General features: G+C 45.4%; 1 protein-coding gene across 1 annotated transcript; it reads right to left on the reverse strand.

Annotated features, from left to right (window-relative positions):
- Positions 1–15,376: 15,376 nt before the first annotated feature.
- LOC130463483 (uncharacterized) lies at positions 15,377–17,674 on the reverse strand. The gene has a single exon (XM_056832623.1). The coding sequence runs from the start codon at positions 17,672–17,674 to the stop codon at positions 15,377–15,379; it is 2,298 nt and encodes a 765-aa protein (XP_056688601.1).
- Positions 17,675–17,952: the final 278 nt, after the last annotated feature.

Genomic DNA, 17,952 nt, shown 5'->3' on the forward strand with positions numbered 1-17,952 from the left:
TTCCTCAAATCTGCCGGTAGGTGCTGTTTACCTAAGATGAACAGATTACCTGCAGGTTGAAGTTGGTAGAAGTTTACCTACGGGGAGTTCTGCCGGTACCAAGTCGTGCCGGTAGGACACCCCGTACAACTAGCCCCCTCAGGGTAAGCGCAAATATGACAATTTCTGCGCTTGCTCTGAATAACGGGAAAAAATGAGTATTATTTTGATACCTGGTGGTACAACTAGCCCCCTCAGAGTGAAGCGCGGACGTTGACTGTGTTTCGAGTGTTTCTGAGGAAAGACCTCGAACAGTTTGTCGACTGCCTTCGCTCTGATAGGAGGTTTTGACGGCCAGGTCCTTTGAAAAATATTTGGACGACTAGCCCCCTTGAAAAACATTTGGACGACTAGCCCCCTTGAAACATATTTGGACGACTAGCCCCCTTAAAAAATATTTGGACGACTAGCCCCCTTGGAAAATATTTGGACGACTATCCCCTTTGAAAAATATTTGGACGACTAGCCCCCTTAAAAAATATTTGGACGACTAGCCCCCTTTAAAAATATTTGGACGAATAGCCCCCTTGGAAAATATTTGGACGACTAGCCCCTTTGAGAAATATTTGGACGACTAGCCACCTTGAAGATACTTTAGATGACTAGCCACTTTTAAAAAAATTTACCTTACAAGTGGCGGGAGATTGCTACCCACGTTCTTCCACGTGGCCTTCATCCAGTGCCTTATTTCGTGCGCTTATTTTGGGTCATTGATTTCGAGTGTAACTGACCTTTTAACTGCTTGACTTAAGGGCCATGACCTTTCGTATACCCCCCCTTTGACCTATAAAAACCCATAACCTCTTCGATATTTTGCCATTTCACCCACTTTTTCTCCTGAAATTCCGACTTTTCTCTCTCTCTTTTCTTGGGGTTATTCGCTGAACTTCGCTGCTGTTTGATTTTCAAGCCTTTGCTGTTGTGGTGGTTTGAATTTGCCAAGGTTACTAGCCTCCCTTTTTATTGTTACTGAATTTCGGGTTTTTCTTCCTCTCTTTTGTTTTTGTGTTTGATTTTTCTTCATTTCTGTGTTTTTTGTAGGTTCTTCCTGTTTTTCTCTTTCGCGTGCTTCATTTGTATTTCAAACTCCAGAAAAATAGTAGGTACCCCCTCTTCTATTCTGCTCCTCTTTGTTTTCTTAGTTGTTTTTGCTTTTCTGCTGTGTGAAACTTTAAATTATCCGCCGCCTTCAAAAAATGACAAAAAATTTGGGTGGGGACAATCCTTCTTCTCAACCTTCTGGGTTTACCGGTTGGAGTGTTCCCCAAGAGAGTAACTGTAGTTGGGCCCAGGAGAGGCCGCCTTCTCGATCTAATTTAAGATGGACTGCCATTCGTGAGGTATACGACGAGGGTTTAAGTCAGGCTGAGAGAGAGCGTTGTTATGCCCTACATCATCTACAGGCTCGAATGATAAGGGAAATGAGGTCTCATGAGCGTCCTATTCCGGCTACTGAGCCTGTTTTAGATGTTTCCCCTATTTCGGTGCGATATTATATTCGCTCTTACCGGGAATTTTTGGATTCCGCCGGCAGTGGCCACGGGCAGTATGGAACTAATACTGGCAACTTCGGTGTTTCTTTTGGTCAGGCTGATAGGATGACTTTAGAACAACCGGCTAGCACTAGCGGCCGTCGCCCTGGTAAAGAGCCTGTAACTGATGACATAGATGTGGCTACCGGCGAATACTCCGATGGTGATTCCATCTTCGAGGATTCCGCCGGTAAGGATGTTGATGAACATAGGGGTGGTGATAGTGAGGAAGCTGGCTTTTTTGGTAGGAATGGTGAGGAAGCAGACGTCGGTAACGATGGTATTGGCTCAGATGATGATGATCCTGCCGACGTGATAGTGGCCGAAGTTCTTGCGGATGAGGCTAACGAGTAGCCTTATTTTACCGATGACTCCACGGATGTTCATAGGAGAGAAGAGCTTCCTCCTTTAGATAATCTTCCTCGTACGACCGAGATTTTGACGACATGGCGTGATTTGATCATAAAGAAAAACCATGTAGTTCATGGGGGGACTTTTCTTGTTTTGCCGGCTGAATATAAGTTGGTAGTGCCGCCTGAAGGTGCTACTACTTTTTACTGTCCTCCCGGCCATATTGTTGTGTATGCGAAACATTTGGATTTTGGGCTTCGCTTTCCTCTGCACCCTTTTGTTGAGAAGATATTTCGGGCTTGGAATGTCTGCTTGGCTCAAGTTACTCCTACTACCGTCAGAACTGTTATTTCGTATGTCTGGCTGTGTCTGTTTAAACAATGGCCGCTGACGTTGAATTTATTCAAGCGACTGTTATGGTTGAAGAAGGATGGTGAGACAAGGTGGATGTCGGCGTATAGCGCAACGAAAAGGAAGACTGTGCATCCTCCTTTGTCGAGCTGCAAAGATTGGCAGGATCGTTTTTACTTTGTTCAAGTTCCTGACGACTTTTCTCTTCGACGGACTTTTACTAAACCCAAGCCTCGAATGGAGCAGTACAACCAGCGTGGTTTGGGCCGGTGGGAGAGAAAAGCTTTTGATTATCTAGCGTGTGACATTTTAGATGTCGGCCTCAGCAAAAAGCAGGCTGTAAATCGAAATGGGCTTCCTAATGCCTATTATATTTTGGGTAGCCAACCTCTGTCTGCTGTCGGCCTTTGCAACACCCACTTCTTTGGTAAACATATTTTTAGCTGAATGGGATGTATTTATTTTTGCTATTTTTAGTTTTGTGTATTGCACAAGTAAGTTGCCGGCTTTAATTGTGTTGTTGTCTTTGCTGGTACTAAAACCTTGGATAGAGATATTCTTGGTTTTGACGAGAATTGGAGACCTGTGTGTACGCAGCCTCCGCCTAAAGGAAAGTACGACACAATATCAACGTACTCCACACGAGCCTCCTCCCGTCGCTCAGCTGTTACCGTTGCTAAGAATCGTGTTGGCGCCGGTTCTAAAACTAAATCCTCATCTGCTTCTATTTCGAAAACTGCGCAACCGTCCAATATGCAATCCAATCCAACCGGCCGCGGTGGGAAGAGCCGAAAGAGATCATTGCTTACTAGTGGGCGTTCTGATCCGAAAGAGTTTCGGCTGCTGTTGGCATACACGAATTCCCTGCTGACGACACTCTCAAGAAGACGGCGGATTCTACTGTTGTGGTTCATCCATCTCCGCAGCCGTCCATTGAGATTTTGGACGTAGAGGGTGGTGGCGGTGAGAATGAGCCTCCACTTTAGCATTGTGCTACGTCGGCTACTGTGACAGGGGGCAATTCTAGTATGCCCTCTGTGAGTCGTAGTGAGAATAGATCCGGTGATTCTCGGTTGAATTACCATCTGCCGCTGCGTACCGGCGGTTGGATTGAGGACACCCCTTTCAAAATCCCGCCGGCTATGAAGTCATGGTTCGGGTCGCCTGGTGGTGAGCCTACCGATCAATTCTACCCCAACATTGATCTGCTATGTGGGGAGTCGGTGGCAACTGATTCTGCTAAAGAGGGTGGGGATTTGGGCTACCGCGCTTTTTGGGATCTGATTACTCCCGCTGACAGGCGACAGGGTCAGATTGACGCCCCTGCTGCTCAGCATTTCAACGATTTGTACAAGGTATTTCTTGCTTAATTTGATACAACTTTCTAACCGGCTATCTTTGGTTATTAATCCGCTTTTTGTTTTGCTTTTTAGGTTGTTCAATCCAGCATGGATTTGTACTATGTCTATCGTTGGAACCAGATGCAGCTGACGCAGAATAGCATTGATATGGCCGAGTTGAAGAAGCGGGCTGAGAAGGCGGAGTCTGCCTTGGATGGTAGCAAGAAGAAGTTGGATGTTGTAACTTCTGATTTGGGGGCGCCTAATAAGCGGCTTGAGGATATAGAGCCTAGGCTGCAGTCTGAGACTGAGAGGGCATCACTATATTGCTAACTTGTTGAGTGTTACGCTTCACAATGGAGTGCCCCTTAACGGCATTTATTTTCTCCAAAGCTACTAATCACAACAATTTATGGACTGCTACGCTTCATAGTAAAGTGCCCATACGGCATTTATTTTCTTTACTGCTACTAATCACATCCATACACTTCGTTGAATGCTACGCTTCACAATGGAGTGCCCCTTAACGACATTTATTTTCTCCAAAGCTACTAATCACAACAACTTATTATGGAATGCTACGCTTCACAGTAAAGTGCCCATACGGCATTTATTTTCTTTACTGCTACTAATCACATCCATACACTTCGTTGAATGCTACGCTTCACATTGGAGTGCCCCTTAACGGCATTTATTTTCTCCAAAGCTACTAATCACAACAACTTATTATGGATTGCTACGCTTCACAGTAAAGTGCCCATACGACATTTATTTTCTGTACTGCTACTAATCACATCCATACTCTTCACAATGGAGTGCCCCTTAACTGCATTTATTTTCTCCAAATCTACTAATCACAACAACTTATTATGGACTGCTACGCTTCACAGTAAAGTGCCCTTACGGCATTTATTTTCTTTACTACTACTAATCACATCCATACACTTCGTTGAATGCTACACTTCACAATGGAGTGCCCCTTAACGGCATTTATTTTCTCCAAAGCTACTAATCACAACAACTTATTATGGACTTATGCGCTTCACAGTAAAGTGCCCATACGGCATTTATTTTCTTTACTGCTACTAATCACATCCATACATTACCTTTGTGCGTGGATTTATGCAACGTTTCTTTTTTGCTCTTTTCTTCCTTTATTTATGGACTGGTCGTATTTGAGGACCGTCCTAATTTTACACAACAGCAAAATGCACACTGCTAGTGCAGTCAGTCTGCGTACATATCATCATTACACTTTTTCAAACATAGTACTTTCTCAGAGTACTGGCATTCCAGGAGTTCTTGAGCGTGGTACCATCCATCTGCATTAACCGGTATGATCCAGGAACAATTTCCTCCCATATCTGGTATGGTCCTTCCCAATTTGCTGTCAGTTTTCCTTAAGCATTTCCTTTTCCCGTTGCGGCCGTTCTCCGCAGTACCAGGTCTCCTACTCCTAGAGGCCGGTGTTTTAATTTTTTGTTGTATGCTCTGCTCATTCTGCTTTTGTATGCTGCCGAACTGATTTCTGCTTTCATGCGGATTTCTGGCATGAAGACCAACTGATGTCGTAGCAGCTGATCGTTTCTTTCCTCATCGTAATGCTGGATTCGCATGGTTGGAAGAGCCATTTCTGCCGGTATGACTGCTTCGGACCTGTAGCTTAGCTTAAACGGACTCTCGCCGGTAGCCTCCTTAACAGAAGTTCTGTTGCACCACAAAATTTCTGGCATAAGATCTGCCCATTTGCCTTTACAGTAGTTTAGTTTTCAACGTAGCCAGGATTTGCTTATTCGCCGCCTCTGCTTGCGCATTGCTTTGTGGGTGACATACTGATGAGTGGGCTAACTTTACCCTGTATAATCCCAGGAAGCATTGTATGGGTGCACAATCAAACTGTGATCCATGATAAAAAACTATCGCCTGCGGCAGTCCGAATCTTGTTATTATGTTTTTCCATATAAACGTTTTCACCTGGTTTGCCGTTATTTTTGCTACCGGCTCTGCTTCGATCCACTTGGTGAAGTAGTCCACTGCTACTATTAAGAACTTGCGCCCTCCGGCCGCCATTGGGAATGGTCCAACAATATCATTCCGCATTGCGCGAATGGGATTGGGTTCAGAATGGGCATCAAATCATTAGCTGGCAAGTTTATCACAGCTGAAAACTTTTGACATTTCTCGCACTTTTTTACGTATGCTCGACAATCTTCTAACATTTTTGGCCAGTAATAGCCTTGTCTTTGGCAGATGATGGCCAGGGGTTTTCTACCGGCATGGTTCCCACATGTCCCTTCGTGCATTTCTTCGATCAGCCTTGCTGACTCGAATGCTGTCAGGCACCTTAAGAATGGCAGGCTGAATGACTTTTTGTACAATTGCCCCCACAGGATGATGTACCAAACCGCGTCCCTTTTTGTCTTTTTGGCTTCTGCCAAATCTGCTGGTGTGAGGGGGTCGAAAAAGCACGAGGCTAATGCGTGACCTCGTCCCTCGTGGGTGTGACGCTTCTTTTTGTCAAATCAAGTGTAATTGGATTTCCTGTGAGTTTACACCCAATTGACTAGTTATATAGGAGTCGCCATTCAGTTTTTAACGACATTGAGAAAAACTGACAAAACCCGGTTACCGTGACATAAAGGGAGTGCAATTATGTTTGACCACGACGGTCGTAGGTTCCCTTATGATCCCTGGTGGTGGGGATCGCTCAACGTACACCCGCAGGGTAGAGATTGAGGGTTCGGGGGACTGTAACTACCGAGAGGAGTACTCGCTCTTCGATAACTCCAGAGGCAGGATATCCTTACTAGCTCAGCATAAATAATTGAAGGGACATGCGTTAACTATTAAACTAATCTGAGTTGATTTTATCAATATGCAACATATAGTACTAGATCGAACGCGATTATCTAATTTAGATTGTTTTAAGGGACCTAGCATGATAATCCAATTTCCAAAAAATATCATATTTATTAAGCGTGATCGAACAATCAGATTTTAGTTAGTTTAACAGTTCATAAAAGGGCGAGGAAAGCAATTAAACCACGGAAAAGGGACACATTACGACGCACCCTTGAGAGGTGCGTCACGGTTCTCAGAAAACTAACCACTTTGACTTTGCTATTTCTCCTTTTATTTAACGAATCTCAAATTATGGGACAGGATACGTTCTGTTCGATTTATGGATCGATTGCGACAGAACGCGTGATCAGTTTTGCAGCGTGAGGCTTAGGCTTAGGGGTTTAGAGTCAATACTCAGAATATAATTGTGTGTTGTGTCCTTTTCACGTCGAACTTATGGCCCTATTTATAGAAAAGAGTTCGTGGAAAGATAGAATTGCAGAACTCTAATCCACAAGGAATTAGGAAAAAACACGTACCAGGTATTTTCAGCGCCCAGGCCTGGGCGCCGAAGATTTCGGCGCCCAGCTCTGGGCGTTGAAAATAGGATCCATGCAATTTCAGCGCCCAGGGCTGGGCGTTGAAATTGATGTTTGGGCCGTTTCTTAGTCAGATTCGGATTCCTAGAATCTGGAGTATTTGAGATTTAATTGAGTCTTTTAGTGCGTATTAACCTTGTGACGGGATGCGTCTGGGCCCGTTACGAACTCTAGGCTCGTTAGGATTTCAATTAATACGTGACTCTTACTTTCGAATCATATTAGGAATAGGATTCTCTCGCAATTTCTATCTCATTTAGGATTTATGTTGGAGTGCAACACCTAATTCTGACAAGTTTCTATCTTTTATGACTTGCCACTTTTAACAACTACCCATTACGGCAGTTACTATTTTTAGCAGGTTTCCATAAATAGCAGGTTTCTATAAATAGCAGGTTTCGGGTGAAATGAAAAGGGGTAATGAGATTCGTTATTTTATAGGAGATGCGTTGTCAAGTGGAGATTTACGTTTTCATCATCGAACCTTCCCTTTCGGAAATGGGGACAAAAGTAGGTGTCTACAGCTGGTAGGGCTTCAGTCTGTATATATGTTTGGATATTATCGTACCACTCTGTAGTAGCTGTGATGGTCATGACCCGTAATTCTTCCGACTCCGTAATTCGCTATTTCATGACTTCCATCATGACTGTTCTTTTTAAGTCGGCGATATTCAAACTTGCTAACTTTGATAGCGCATCTGCCAGCGTATTTTCTGTCCGGGGTACCAGATTAATAATGAATTTCTCTAGCTGAGACGACACTGACTTCAACTTTTCCAGGTACTTTATCATCGATGGTTCTTTGGCCTCGTATTCTCCGCTGAATTGACTTGCTACTAGCTGGGAGTCTGTTGTCAGTGTTACTCTTTTGGCATCTGCTGCGAGACACATTTGGATGCCGGCGATTGCTGCCTCGTACTCTTCCTCATTATTTGACGCAGCGAACGTGAATTTTACAGCATACTCAAAGATATCTCCTCCTGGTGATTTCATGATTATGTCGGCCCCACTGCCTGTCTGCGCAGCTGAACCATCCACTGACACCTCCCATACTTCAGCTTGTACTTCATCTTCTTGGTATGACGCTTCAACTATGAAGTCCGCCAATGCCTGGGCTTTGATTGCCGTTCTTGGCCGGAATTCCAAGTCAAATTCTAACAATTCTATTGCCCACTTTAACAGCCTGCCTGATGTATCTAGCTTGCTAATGGCTTTTTCGAGAGGGAAGTTTGTCAACACTTCGATTGTATGTGCATCAAAGTATGGTCTTAACTTTCTGGCCGCGATAAGGACTGCATATGCCATTTTCTCCACCAACGTGTATCTTGTTTCTAGGTCGTTTAGCACATGGCTCACAAAATATACCGGTTGCTGCACTTTGTTCTCTGTTTCGGCTACCAGTACTGCTGCGACTGTTTTTGGCGACGCCGATATGTACAACTGTAATTTTCCGCCTTCCTTTGCTCTTGCTATTGTTGGTAGGTTCTTCAAGTGACTTTTTAGAGATTCAAAAGCCTCTTGCTCTGCCGGCCCCCATTTGAATTTCTTGTTTTGCCTCAAAGTTGTGAAGAAGGGCATCTGCTTATCTGCCGACTTGCTCACAAATCTGTTTAAGGCGGCCATTCTTCCTGTCAATCGTTGTATGTCTTTTACACTTTTGGGTTGCGGTAGAATGATGATTGCTTCTACTTTTTCTGGGTTAGCGTCTATGCCACGCTCGCTGACTAAGAATCCCAAAAATTTTCCTGATCTTACTCCGAAGACGCATTTCTTCGGGTTTAATTTCATCTTGTACTTTCTCAGAGTCTCGAAAGTTTCAAGGAGATTGATAATATGATCCTCCTCTTTCCGGCTTTTTACAATAGAGTCGTCTACATAGACCTCCACGTTTCTGCCTTTTTGGTCGGCAAACACCTTGTCGACCAGCCTTTGATACGTTGCCCCTGCATTTTTCAACCCGAATGGCATTGCCTTGTAGCAGAAAACTCCTGCATCTGTGATAAAAGCCGCCTTCTTTCTGTCTGATTTATGCAGGCTGGCCTGATGATATCCTGAGAAAGCATCTAGGAAACTGAGCATTGCGTGGCCACTAGTAGAGTCCACCAGCCTATCAATCCTTGGCAGCGGGTAGAAATCTTTCGGACATGCTCTGGTAAGGTTGGTGAAATCTACACACATCCTCCATGACCCACTCGGCTTTTTTACCATTACTACATTTTCCAACCATTCAGGGTAGTCACATGGCTAAATGAAACCTCCCGCCAACAGTTTATCTACCTCTTCTTGTATTGCCGCCATTTTCTCCGTGGAGAAGTTACGCTTTTTCTGCCGTAATGGTCTAACATTTCTGTCGGCGTTTAACCGATGGACCATTATTTCTGGATTGATACTAGGCATCTCATCTGCTGAGAATGCAAAGATGTCCGCATGATCTCTCTGCAAGCTTATAAGGTTGACCTTCATGTCATTCCCCATTTCTGTACCAATCACGACCATTCTGTCCTGTCGTCCGACCTCCAGCTCAATATTCTCCGTCAGACCATCTGGCATTGGTCTTGGTGCTGTTACCGGTCTTTCATCAAAGTGTTCCATGTCTAGGTCAGTTCGACCTCTTTTCGTCGTGTTTTTCTTTTGTGGCCTTTTTTCTCGCCTTGCCCACTCAGTAGTCAAGTTTACTTCTGGGACCACTCTTCCCGGTGTTCTCAAAGCAGTCAAGTAACAGGATCTTGCCGCCAACTAACTCCCCCTTATCTTTGTCGGCCTTTCCAGGTTCGACATATATATCATTGTCAAGTGATAGATGGAGACTACTGCCTATGCGTCGTGTATGAATGGACGGCCGATGATCACATTGTAGGCCGCTGGTACTTTAATGATTAGGAAATCCACCATGAGATCTCGAATCTCAGACCCCTCTCCGATTTTCACTGGCAGCCGTATGCTACCTTCTGGATACACTGTAGATCCTGAGAAACAGATTACTGGGTAGTTCACCCTTTGAAGCTCTTCCTCTGGTATATGCAACTGTTTGAAAGCTTCCCAGAAAATGATGTTTGCTGAGCTACCGTCGTGTACCAGTACTCTGTTCACATCGGCATTTGCTATGTCAATTGTTAGAACTAGCGGGTCATCATGCGGGAAAATGATGCCTCTGCAATCCGATTCCGAGAACGTCATCACTGATATGCTGGGTGGGTTCGGCCACACTCTTGTGTTATGATAGTTTACCATGTGCATGTGTTCTTCCAAACTTCTGCTGGCGCCGCTTCTCGTCCCTCCGTGGACTGGGCCGCCAGAGATTACATACACGGGTGGTTTTTTCCCGCCATCCCTCTGTTCTGCTCTGGCACTGGTTTCCGGTTGCTTTTGCTCAATTCTAGGTGGTTGATATGGCTGTTCGATTCTTGGGTATTGTTGTTGATTTTTCTGCTGTTGTGGCCGGTATGAATTGGCAGGGTTTCCCCCCACCGAGTTGTTGTGACCATTTCCTTGCCTCGCCCTATACTGCGAAAAATACCCCTTTCTGACCATATCCTCGATGTTGTCTTTGAGGTCTCTGCAGTCCTCTGTGAGGTGGCCGTGCTCATTATGGAAGTCACATAATTTTTGACGTTTCTTTCCCTACTCTGCATTGGTGGCGGCCTTCTCCAACCGTCCATTTTGTTGTTGATGTTGTAAATTGCCGTCCGCGGTGTGTTCAGCGGAGTGTAGTTATCAAAGAGTCCTCTGGACTCCCTTCTATCTTGTCGGGGTCTTTGCCCCTGTGGATTGGCATTTCTGTTATTCTGGTTTTTCTGGCTTGCCCCTTGCTGATTATTGTTCTGGTGAAAATTGTTTCCTCCTTTTCCCGCCTGGGGGTTGTTATAGTTTGGATTGTATCCGGCATTTCCGCTGGTTGCCACTACCACATTGGAGATCTTCATCATTTCATCCCCCCTGATGTACTCATTTGCCTTGTGTAGGACGTCGCCCAGATTAGTGTATGATTTCTGGCTGAGGTACTTCTTGAATTCACACTCTTGCATTCCCCTCATCAGAGCCAGAACTGCAACCTCCTGCTGTAGGTTGGGGATAGTGATTGATTCGTTGTTAAAGCGGGTGAGATAGTCTCTTAACGGCTCTCTATCTCTTTGAGCGAACGACATTAACTCTCCCGACGATTTCTTTCCCTTCTGTTTGCTCACAAATCGTGACAAAAACGCCACCTGTAGCTTTCTAAAACTGTAAATGGAATGAGCCTCTATGCCCTTATACCAGCTTGCTGCAACTCCTAAGAGTGTGGATGGGAACACCTTGCACCACATGGCGTCAGAATCTGTGTACAACATCATGTGTTGTTCGAATGTGGTGCAGTGATCCTCCGGATCCGTTGTCCCATCGTATCTTCCTGTCGGAATTTTTATCTTTTCCATCCTTTTCTCTAGGATTTCTCGGCACAGGGGAGAGTCTTTTGGCTGGATTGTCTGCCGTCTAGTTACCTGTAGAACCGGCGCTCTTCTCTCATACTCTGTGGTGTGATGTTGCTCTGTTTCGTGCCACTCTGTTTCCGGTGGATCCGAGCGCTTTCTTTTTTCCGTGGTGTTTTCTTGATTCAGGGCTGTTAAGAGATCCCTAACGGGCAGGTGGGGATTCACCGACTTGGTCTTTATTAAACTGCCGACTGAACCTGGCTGCTGGGCGGGCGGTAACTCTGATAAAGCGGCCATGACCGCCGACAGTGTTTTCAACTGCTCTCCAGTGAATACTTCCGATAGGGGAGACAGGCGCTCCTGCAGCGTCTGTTCTAAGGGTGTTTTTGGTTGTTCTCTGACAGGGCTTTCCATTTCTAACTCATCATCATCTTCTACTGTGAACTCTTTTTGTGCCGGTATCGGGGTGTTTTTTGTCACTGGGCTTAGAATTAGTTGCGCTTGTAATGGATGGGCTGGGTTTACAAGCGAGGGTTGGAATTTGGAGGTTCTCGCTGACTGCGGAGTTGCTGTTTTTTCCTGGCTTTTCTTTGATTTTTTACCGTCTTTCAGTGAGAGATCCATGCTGACTGTTCTACCGTTAAAAGGGATGAGGTCCCCTCCTTCTAGCGCCAATTGTTCCGGGTGTGGAATGAGAACAGCTGACTGTGGGATACTTGATTCCTGTTGAGAGTGCCGGTTGATATCTGCACAACAGAATGGATTAACTAGCCTCGGGGGTGGTTCGAGGATCCCCCCTCCGATGCTTAAGTAAGATTACTGAGGGATTAAGAAGTGATTAAGAGATAATCAGAGAGTAAGAAAGAAGTGTGTTTAAGTGTTTGTGTACCTCATAGCAATAAATGAGGTGCTCCTTATATAGACCAATCCAAGGGTACGATCAGGTGGGTCCCTTGTGGTTGGATAGCGACCTGTTGATAGTGACCCTTGGTTGGTTGTCCTATGTGATAACACCGGTAAGGTTCCTCAAATCTGCCGGTAGGTGCTGTTTACCTAAGATGAACAGATTACCTGCAGGTTGAAGTTGGTAGAAGTTTACCTACGGGGAGTTCTGCCGGTACCAAGTGGTGCCGGTAGGACACCCCGTACAATTTCTTTCCTTCGCTGAACTTCTCACTACTTCCCTATCCCGTCGGCCAGCAGATTCTTTCGATGCTGACTCGCCGCCTTTAATCCCCCTTGCTCTCCGGAGAACTTGACGGAGATGAGGAGGAGAAAGAGGATGGAAGTTGTCGGACGCCATGCGTATTAACCTTGTGACGGGATGCGTCTGGGCCCGTTACGAACTCTAGGCTCGTTAGGATTTCAATTAATACGTGACTCTTACTTTCGAATCATATTAGGAATAGGATTCTCTCGCAATTTCTATCTCATTTAGGATTTATGTTGGAGTGCAACACCTAATTCTGACAGGTTTCTATCTTTTATGACTTGCCACTTTTAACAACTACCCATTACGGCAGTTACTATTTTTAGCAGGTTTCCATAAATAGCAGGTTTCTATAAATAGCAGGTTTCGGGTGAAATGAAAAGGGGTAATGAGATTCGTTATTTTATAGGAGATGCGTTGTCAAGTGGAGATTTACGTTTTCATCATCGAACCTTCCCTTTCGGAAATGGGGACAAAAGTAGGTGTCTACAGCTGGTAGGGCTTCAGTCTGTATATATGTTTGGATATTATCGTACCACTCTGTAGTAGCTGTGATGGTCATGACCCGTAATTCTTCCGACTCCGTAATTCGCTATTTCATGACTTCCATCATGACTGTTCTTTTTAAGTCGGCGATATTCAAACTTGCTAACTTTGATAGCGCATCTGCCAGCGTATTTTCTGTCCGGGGTACCAGATTAATAATGAATTTCTCTAGCTGAGACGACACTGACTTCAACTTTTCCAGGTACTTTATCATCGATGGTTCTTTGGCCTCGTATTCTCCGCTGAATTGACTTGCTACTAGCTGGGAGTCTGTTGTCAGTGGAACTCTTTTGGCATCTGCTGCGAGACACATTTGGATGCCGGCGATTGCTGCCTCGTACTCTTCCTCATTATTTGACGCAGCGAACGTGAATTTTACAGCATACTCAAAGATATCTCCTCCTGGTGATTTCATGATTATGTCGGCCCCACTGCCTGTCTGCGCAGCTGAACCATCCACTGACACCTCCCATACTTCAGCTTGTACTTCATCTTCTTGGTATGACGCTTCAACTATGAAGTCCGCCAATGCCTGGGCTTTGATTGCCGTTCTTGGCCGGAATTCCAAGTCAAATTCTAACAATTCTATTGCCCACTTTAACAGCCTGCCTGATGTATCTAGCTTGCTAATGGCTTTTTCGAGAGGGAAGTTTGTCAACACTTCGATTGTATGTGCATCAAAGTATGGTCTTAACTTTCTGGCCGCGATAAGGACTGCATATGCCATTTTCTCCACCAACGTGTATCTTGTTTCTGGGTCGTTTAGCACATGGCTCACAAAATATACCGGTTGCTGCACTTTGTTCTCTGTTTCGGCTACCAGTACTGCTGCGACTGTTTTTGGCGACGCCGATATGTACAACTGTAATTTTCCGCCTTCCTTTGCTCTTGCTATTGTTGGTAGGTTCTTCAAGTGACTTTTTAGAGATCCAAAAGCCTCTTGCTCTGCCGGCCCCCATTTGAATTTCTTGTTTTGCCTCAAAGTTGTGAAGAAGGGCATCTGCTTATCTGCCGACTTGCTCACAAATCTGTTTAAGGCGGCCATTCTTCCTGTCAATCGTTGTATGTCTTTTACACTTTTGGGTTGCGGTAGAATGATGATTGCTTCTACTTTTTCTGGGTTAGCGTCTATGCCACGCTCGCTGACTAAGAATCCCAAAAATTTTCCTGATCTTACTCCGAAGACGCATTTCTTCGGGTTTAATTTCATCTTGTACTTTCTCAGAGTCTCGAAAGTTTCAAGGAGATTGATAATATGATCCTCCTCTTTCCGGCTTTTTACAATAGAGTCGTCTACATAGACCTCCACGTTTCTGCCTTTTTGGTCGGCAAACACCTTGTCGACCAGCCTTTGATACGTTGCCCCTGCATTTTTCAACCCGAATGGCATTGCCTTGTAGCAGAAAACTCCTGCATCTGTGATAAAAGCCGCCTTCTTTCTGTCTGATTTATGCAGGCTGGCCTGATGATATCCTGAGAAAGCATCTAGGAAACTGAGCATTGCGTGGCCACTAGTAGAGTCCACCAGCCTATCAATCCTTGGCAGCGGGTAGAAATCTTTCGGACATGCTCTGGTAAGGTTGGTGAAATCTACACACATCCTCCATGACCCACTCGGCTTTTTTACCATTACTACATTTGCCAACCATTCAGGGTAGTCACATGGCTAAATGAAACCTCCCGCCAACAGTTTATCTACCTCTTCTTGTATTGCCGCCATTTTCTCCGTGGAGAAGTTACGCTTTTTCTGCCGTAATGGTCTAACATTTCTGTCGGCGTTTAACCGATGGACCATTATTTCTGGATTGATACTAGGCATCTCATCTGCTGAGAATGCAAAGATGTCCGCATGATCTCTCTGCAAGCTTATAAGGTTGACCTTCATGTCATTCCCCATTTCTGTACCAATCACGACCATTCTGTCCTGTCGTCCGACCTCCAGCTCAATATTCTCCGTCAGACCATCTGGCATTGGTCTTGGTGCTGTTACCGGTCTTTCATCAAAGTGTTCCATGTCTAGGTCAGTTCGACCTCTTTTCGTCGTGTTTTTCTTTTGTGGCCTTTTTTCTCGCCTTGCCCGCTCAGTAGTCAAGTTTACTTCTGGGACCACTCTTCCCGGTGTTCTCAAAGCAGTCAAGTAACAGGATCTTGCCGCCAACTAACTCCCCCTTATCTTTGTCGGCCTTTCCAGGTTCGACATATATATCATTGTCAAGTGATAGATGGAGACTACTGCCTGTGCGTCGTGTATGAATGGACGGCCGATGATCACATTGTAGGCCGCTGGTACTTTAATGATTAGGAAATCCACCATGAGATCTCGAATCTCAGACCCCTCTCCGATTTTCACTGGCAGTCGTATGCTACCTTCTGGATACACTGTAGATCCTGAGAAACAGATTACTGGGTAGTTCACCCTTTGAAGCTCTTCCTCTGGTATATGCAACTGTTTGAAAGCTTCCCAGAAAATGATGTTTGCTGAGCTACCGTCGTGTACCAGTACTCTGTTCACATCGGCATTTGCTATGTCAATTGTTAGAACTAGCGGGTCATCATGCGGGAAAATGATGCCTCTGCAATCCGATTCCGAGAACGTCATCACTGATATGCTGGGTGGGTTCGGCCACACTCTTGTGTTATGATAGTTTACCATGTGCATGTGTTCTTCCAAACTTCTGCTGGCGCCGCTTCTCGTCCCTCCGTGGACTGGGCCGCCAGAGATTACATACACGGGTGGTTTTTTCCCGCCATCCCTCTGTTCTGCTCTGGCACTGGTTTCCGGTTGCTTTTGCTCAATTCTAGGTGGTTGATATGGCTGTTCGATTCTTGGGTATTGTTGTTGATTTTTCTGTTGTTGTGGCCGGTATGAATTGGCAGGGTTTCCCCCCACCGAGTTGTTGTGACCATTTCCTTGCCTCGCCCTATACTGCGAAAAATACCCCTTTCTGACCATATCCTCGATGTTGTCTTTGAGGTCTCTGCAGTCCTCTGTGAGGTGGCCGTGCTCATTATGGAAGTCACATAATTTTTTGACGTTTCTTTCCCTACTCTGCATTGGTGGCGGCCTTCTCCAACCGTCCATTTTGTTGTTGATGTTGTAAATTGCCGTCCGCGGTGTGTTCAGCGGAGTGTAGTTATCAAAGAGTCCTCTGGACTCCCTTCTATCTTGTCGGGGTCTTTGCCCCTGTGGATTGGCATTTCTGTTATTCTGGTTTTTCTGGCTTGCCCCTTGCTGATTATTGTTCTGGTGAAAATTGTTTCCTCCTTTTCCCGCCTGGGGGTTGTTATAGTTTGGATTATATCCGGCATTTCCGCTGGTTGCCACTACCACATTGGAGATCTTCATCATTTCATCCCCCCTGATGTACTCATTTGCCTTGTGTAGGACGTCGCCCAGATTAGTGTATGATTTCTGGCTGAGGTACTTCTTGAATTCACACTCTTGCATTCCCTTCATCAGAGCCAGGACTGCAACCTCCTGCTGTAGGTTGGGGATAGTGATTGATTCGTTGTTAAAGCGGGTGAGATAGTCTCTTAACGGCTCTCTATCTCTTTGAGCGAACGACATTAACTCTCCCGACGATTTCTTTCCCTTCTGTTTGCTCACAAATCGTGACAAAAACGCCACCTGTAGCTGTCTAAAACTGTAAATGGAATGAGCCTCTATGCCCTTATACCAGCTTGCTGCAACTCCTAAGAGTGTGGATGGGAACACCTTGCACCACATGGCGTCAGAATCTGTGTACAACATCATGTGTTGTTCGAATGTGGTGTAGTGATCCTCCGGATCCGTTGTCCCATCGTATCTTCCTGTCGGAATTTTTATCTTTTCCATCCTTTTCTCTAGGATTTCTCGGCACAGGGGAGAGTCTTTTGGCTGGATTGTCTGCCGTCTAGTTACCTGTAGAACCGGCGCTCTTCTCTCATACTCTGTGGTGTGATGTTGCTCTGTTTCGTGCCACTCTGTTTCCGGTGGATCCGAGCGCTTTCTTTTTTCCGTGGTGTTTTCTTGATTCAGGGCTGTTAAGAGATCCCTAACGGGCAGGTGGGGATTCACCGACTTGGTCTTTATTAAACTGCCGACTGAACCTGGCTGCTGGGCGGGCGGTAACTCTGATAAAGCGGCCATGACCGCCGACAGTGTTTTCAACTGCTGTCCAGTGAATACTTCCGATAGGGGAGACAGGCGCTCCTGCAGCGTCTGTTCTAAGGGTGTTTTTGGTTGTTCTCTGACAGGGCTTTCCATTTCTAACTCATCATCATCTTCTACTGTGAACTCTTTTTGTGCCGGTATCGGGGTGTTTTTTGTCACTGGGCTTAGAATTAGTTGCGCTTGTAATGGATGGGCTGGGTTTACAAGCGAGGGTTGGAATTTGGAGGTTCTCGCTGACTGCGGAGTTGCTGTTTTTTCCTGGCTTTTCTTTGATTTTTTACCGTCTTTCAGTGAGAGATCCATGCTGACTGTTCTACCGTTAAAAGGGATGAGGTCCCCTCCTTCTAGCGCCAATTGTTCCGGGTGTGGAATGAGAACAGCTGACTGTGGGATACTTGATTCCTGTTGAGAGTGCCGGTTGATATCTGCACAACAGAATGGATTAACTAGCCTCGGGGGTGGTTCGAGGATCCCCCCTCCGATGCTTAAGTAAGATTACTGAGGGATTAAGAAGTGATTAAGAGATAATCAGAGAGTAAGAAAGAAGTGTGTTTAAGTGTTTGTGTACCTCATAGCAATAA

This window comes from Spinacia oleracea, chromosome 6 (genome assembly GCF_020520425.1).
Source record: "Spinacia oleracea cultivar Varoflay chromosome 6, BTI_SOV_V1, whole genome shotgun sequence".
NCBI lineage: Eukaryota > Viridiplantae > Streptophyta > Magnoliopsida > Caryophyllales > Amaranthaceae > Spinacia > Spinacia oleracea.

Excerpts from the sequence above, each read along its gene's own strand:
- LOC130463483 (XM_056832623.1), bottom strand. The coding sequence starts at position 17,674 with ATGGATCTCTCACTGAAAGACGGTAAAAAATCAAAGAAAAGCCAGGAA.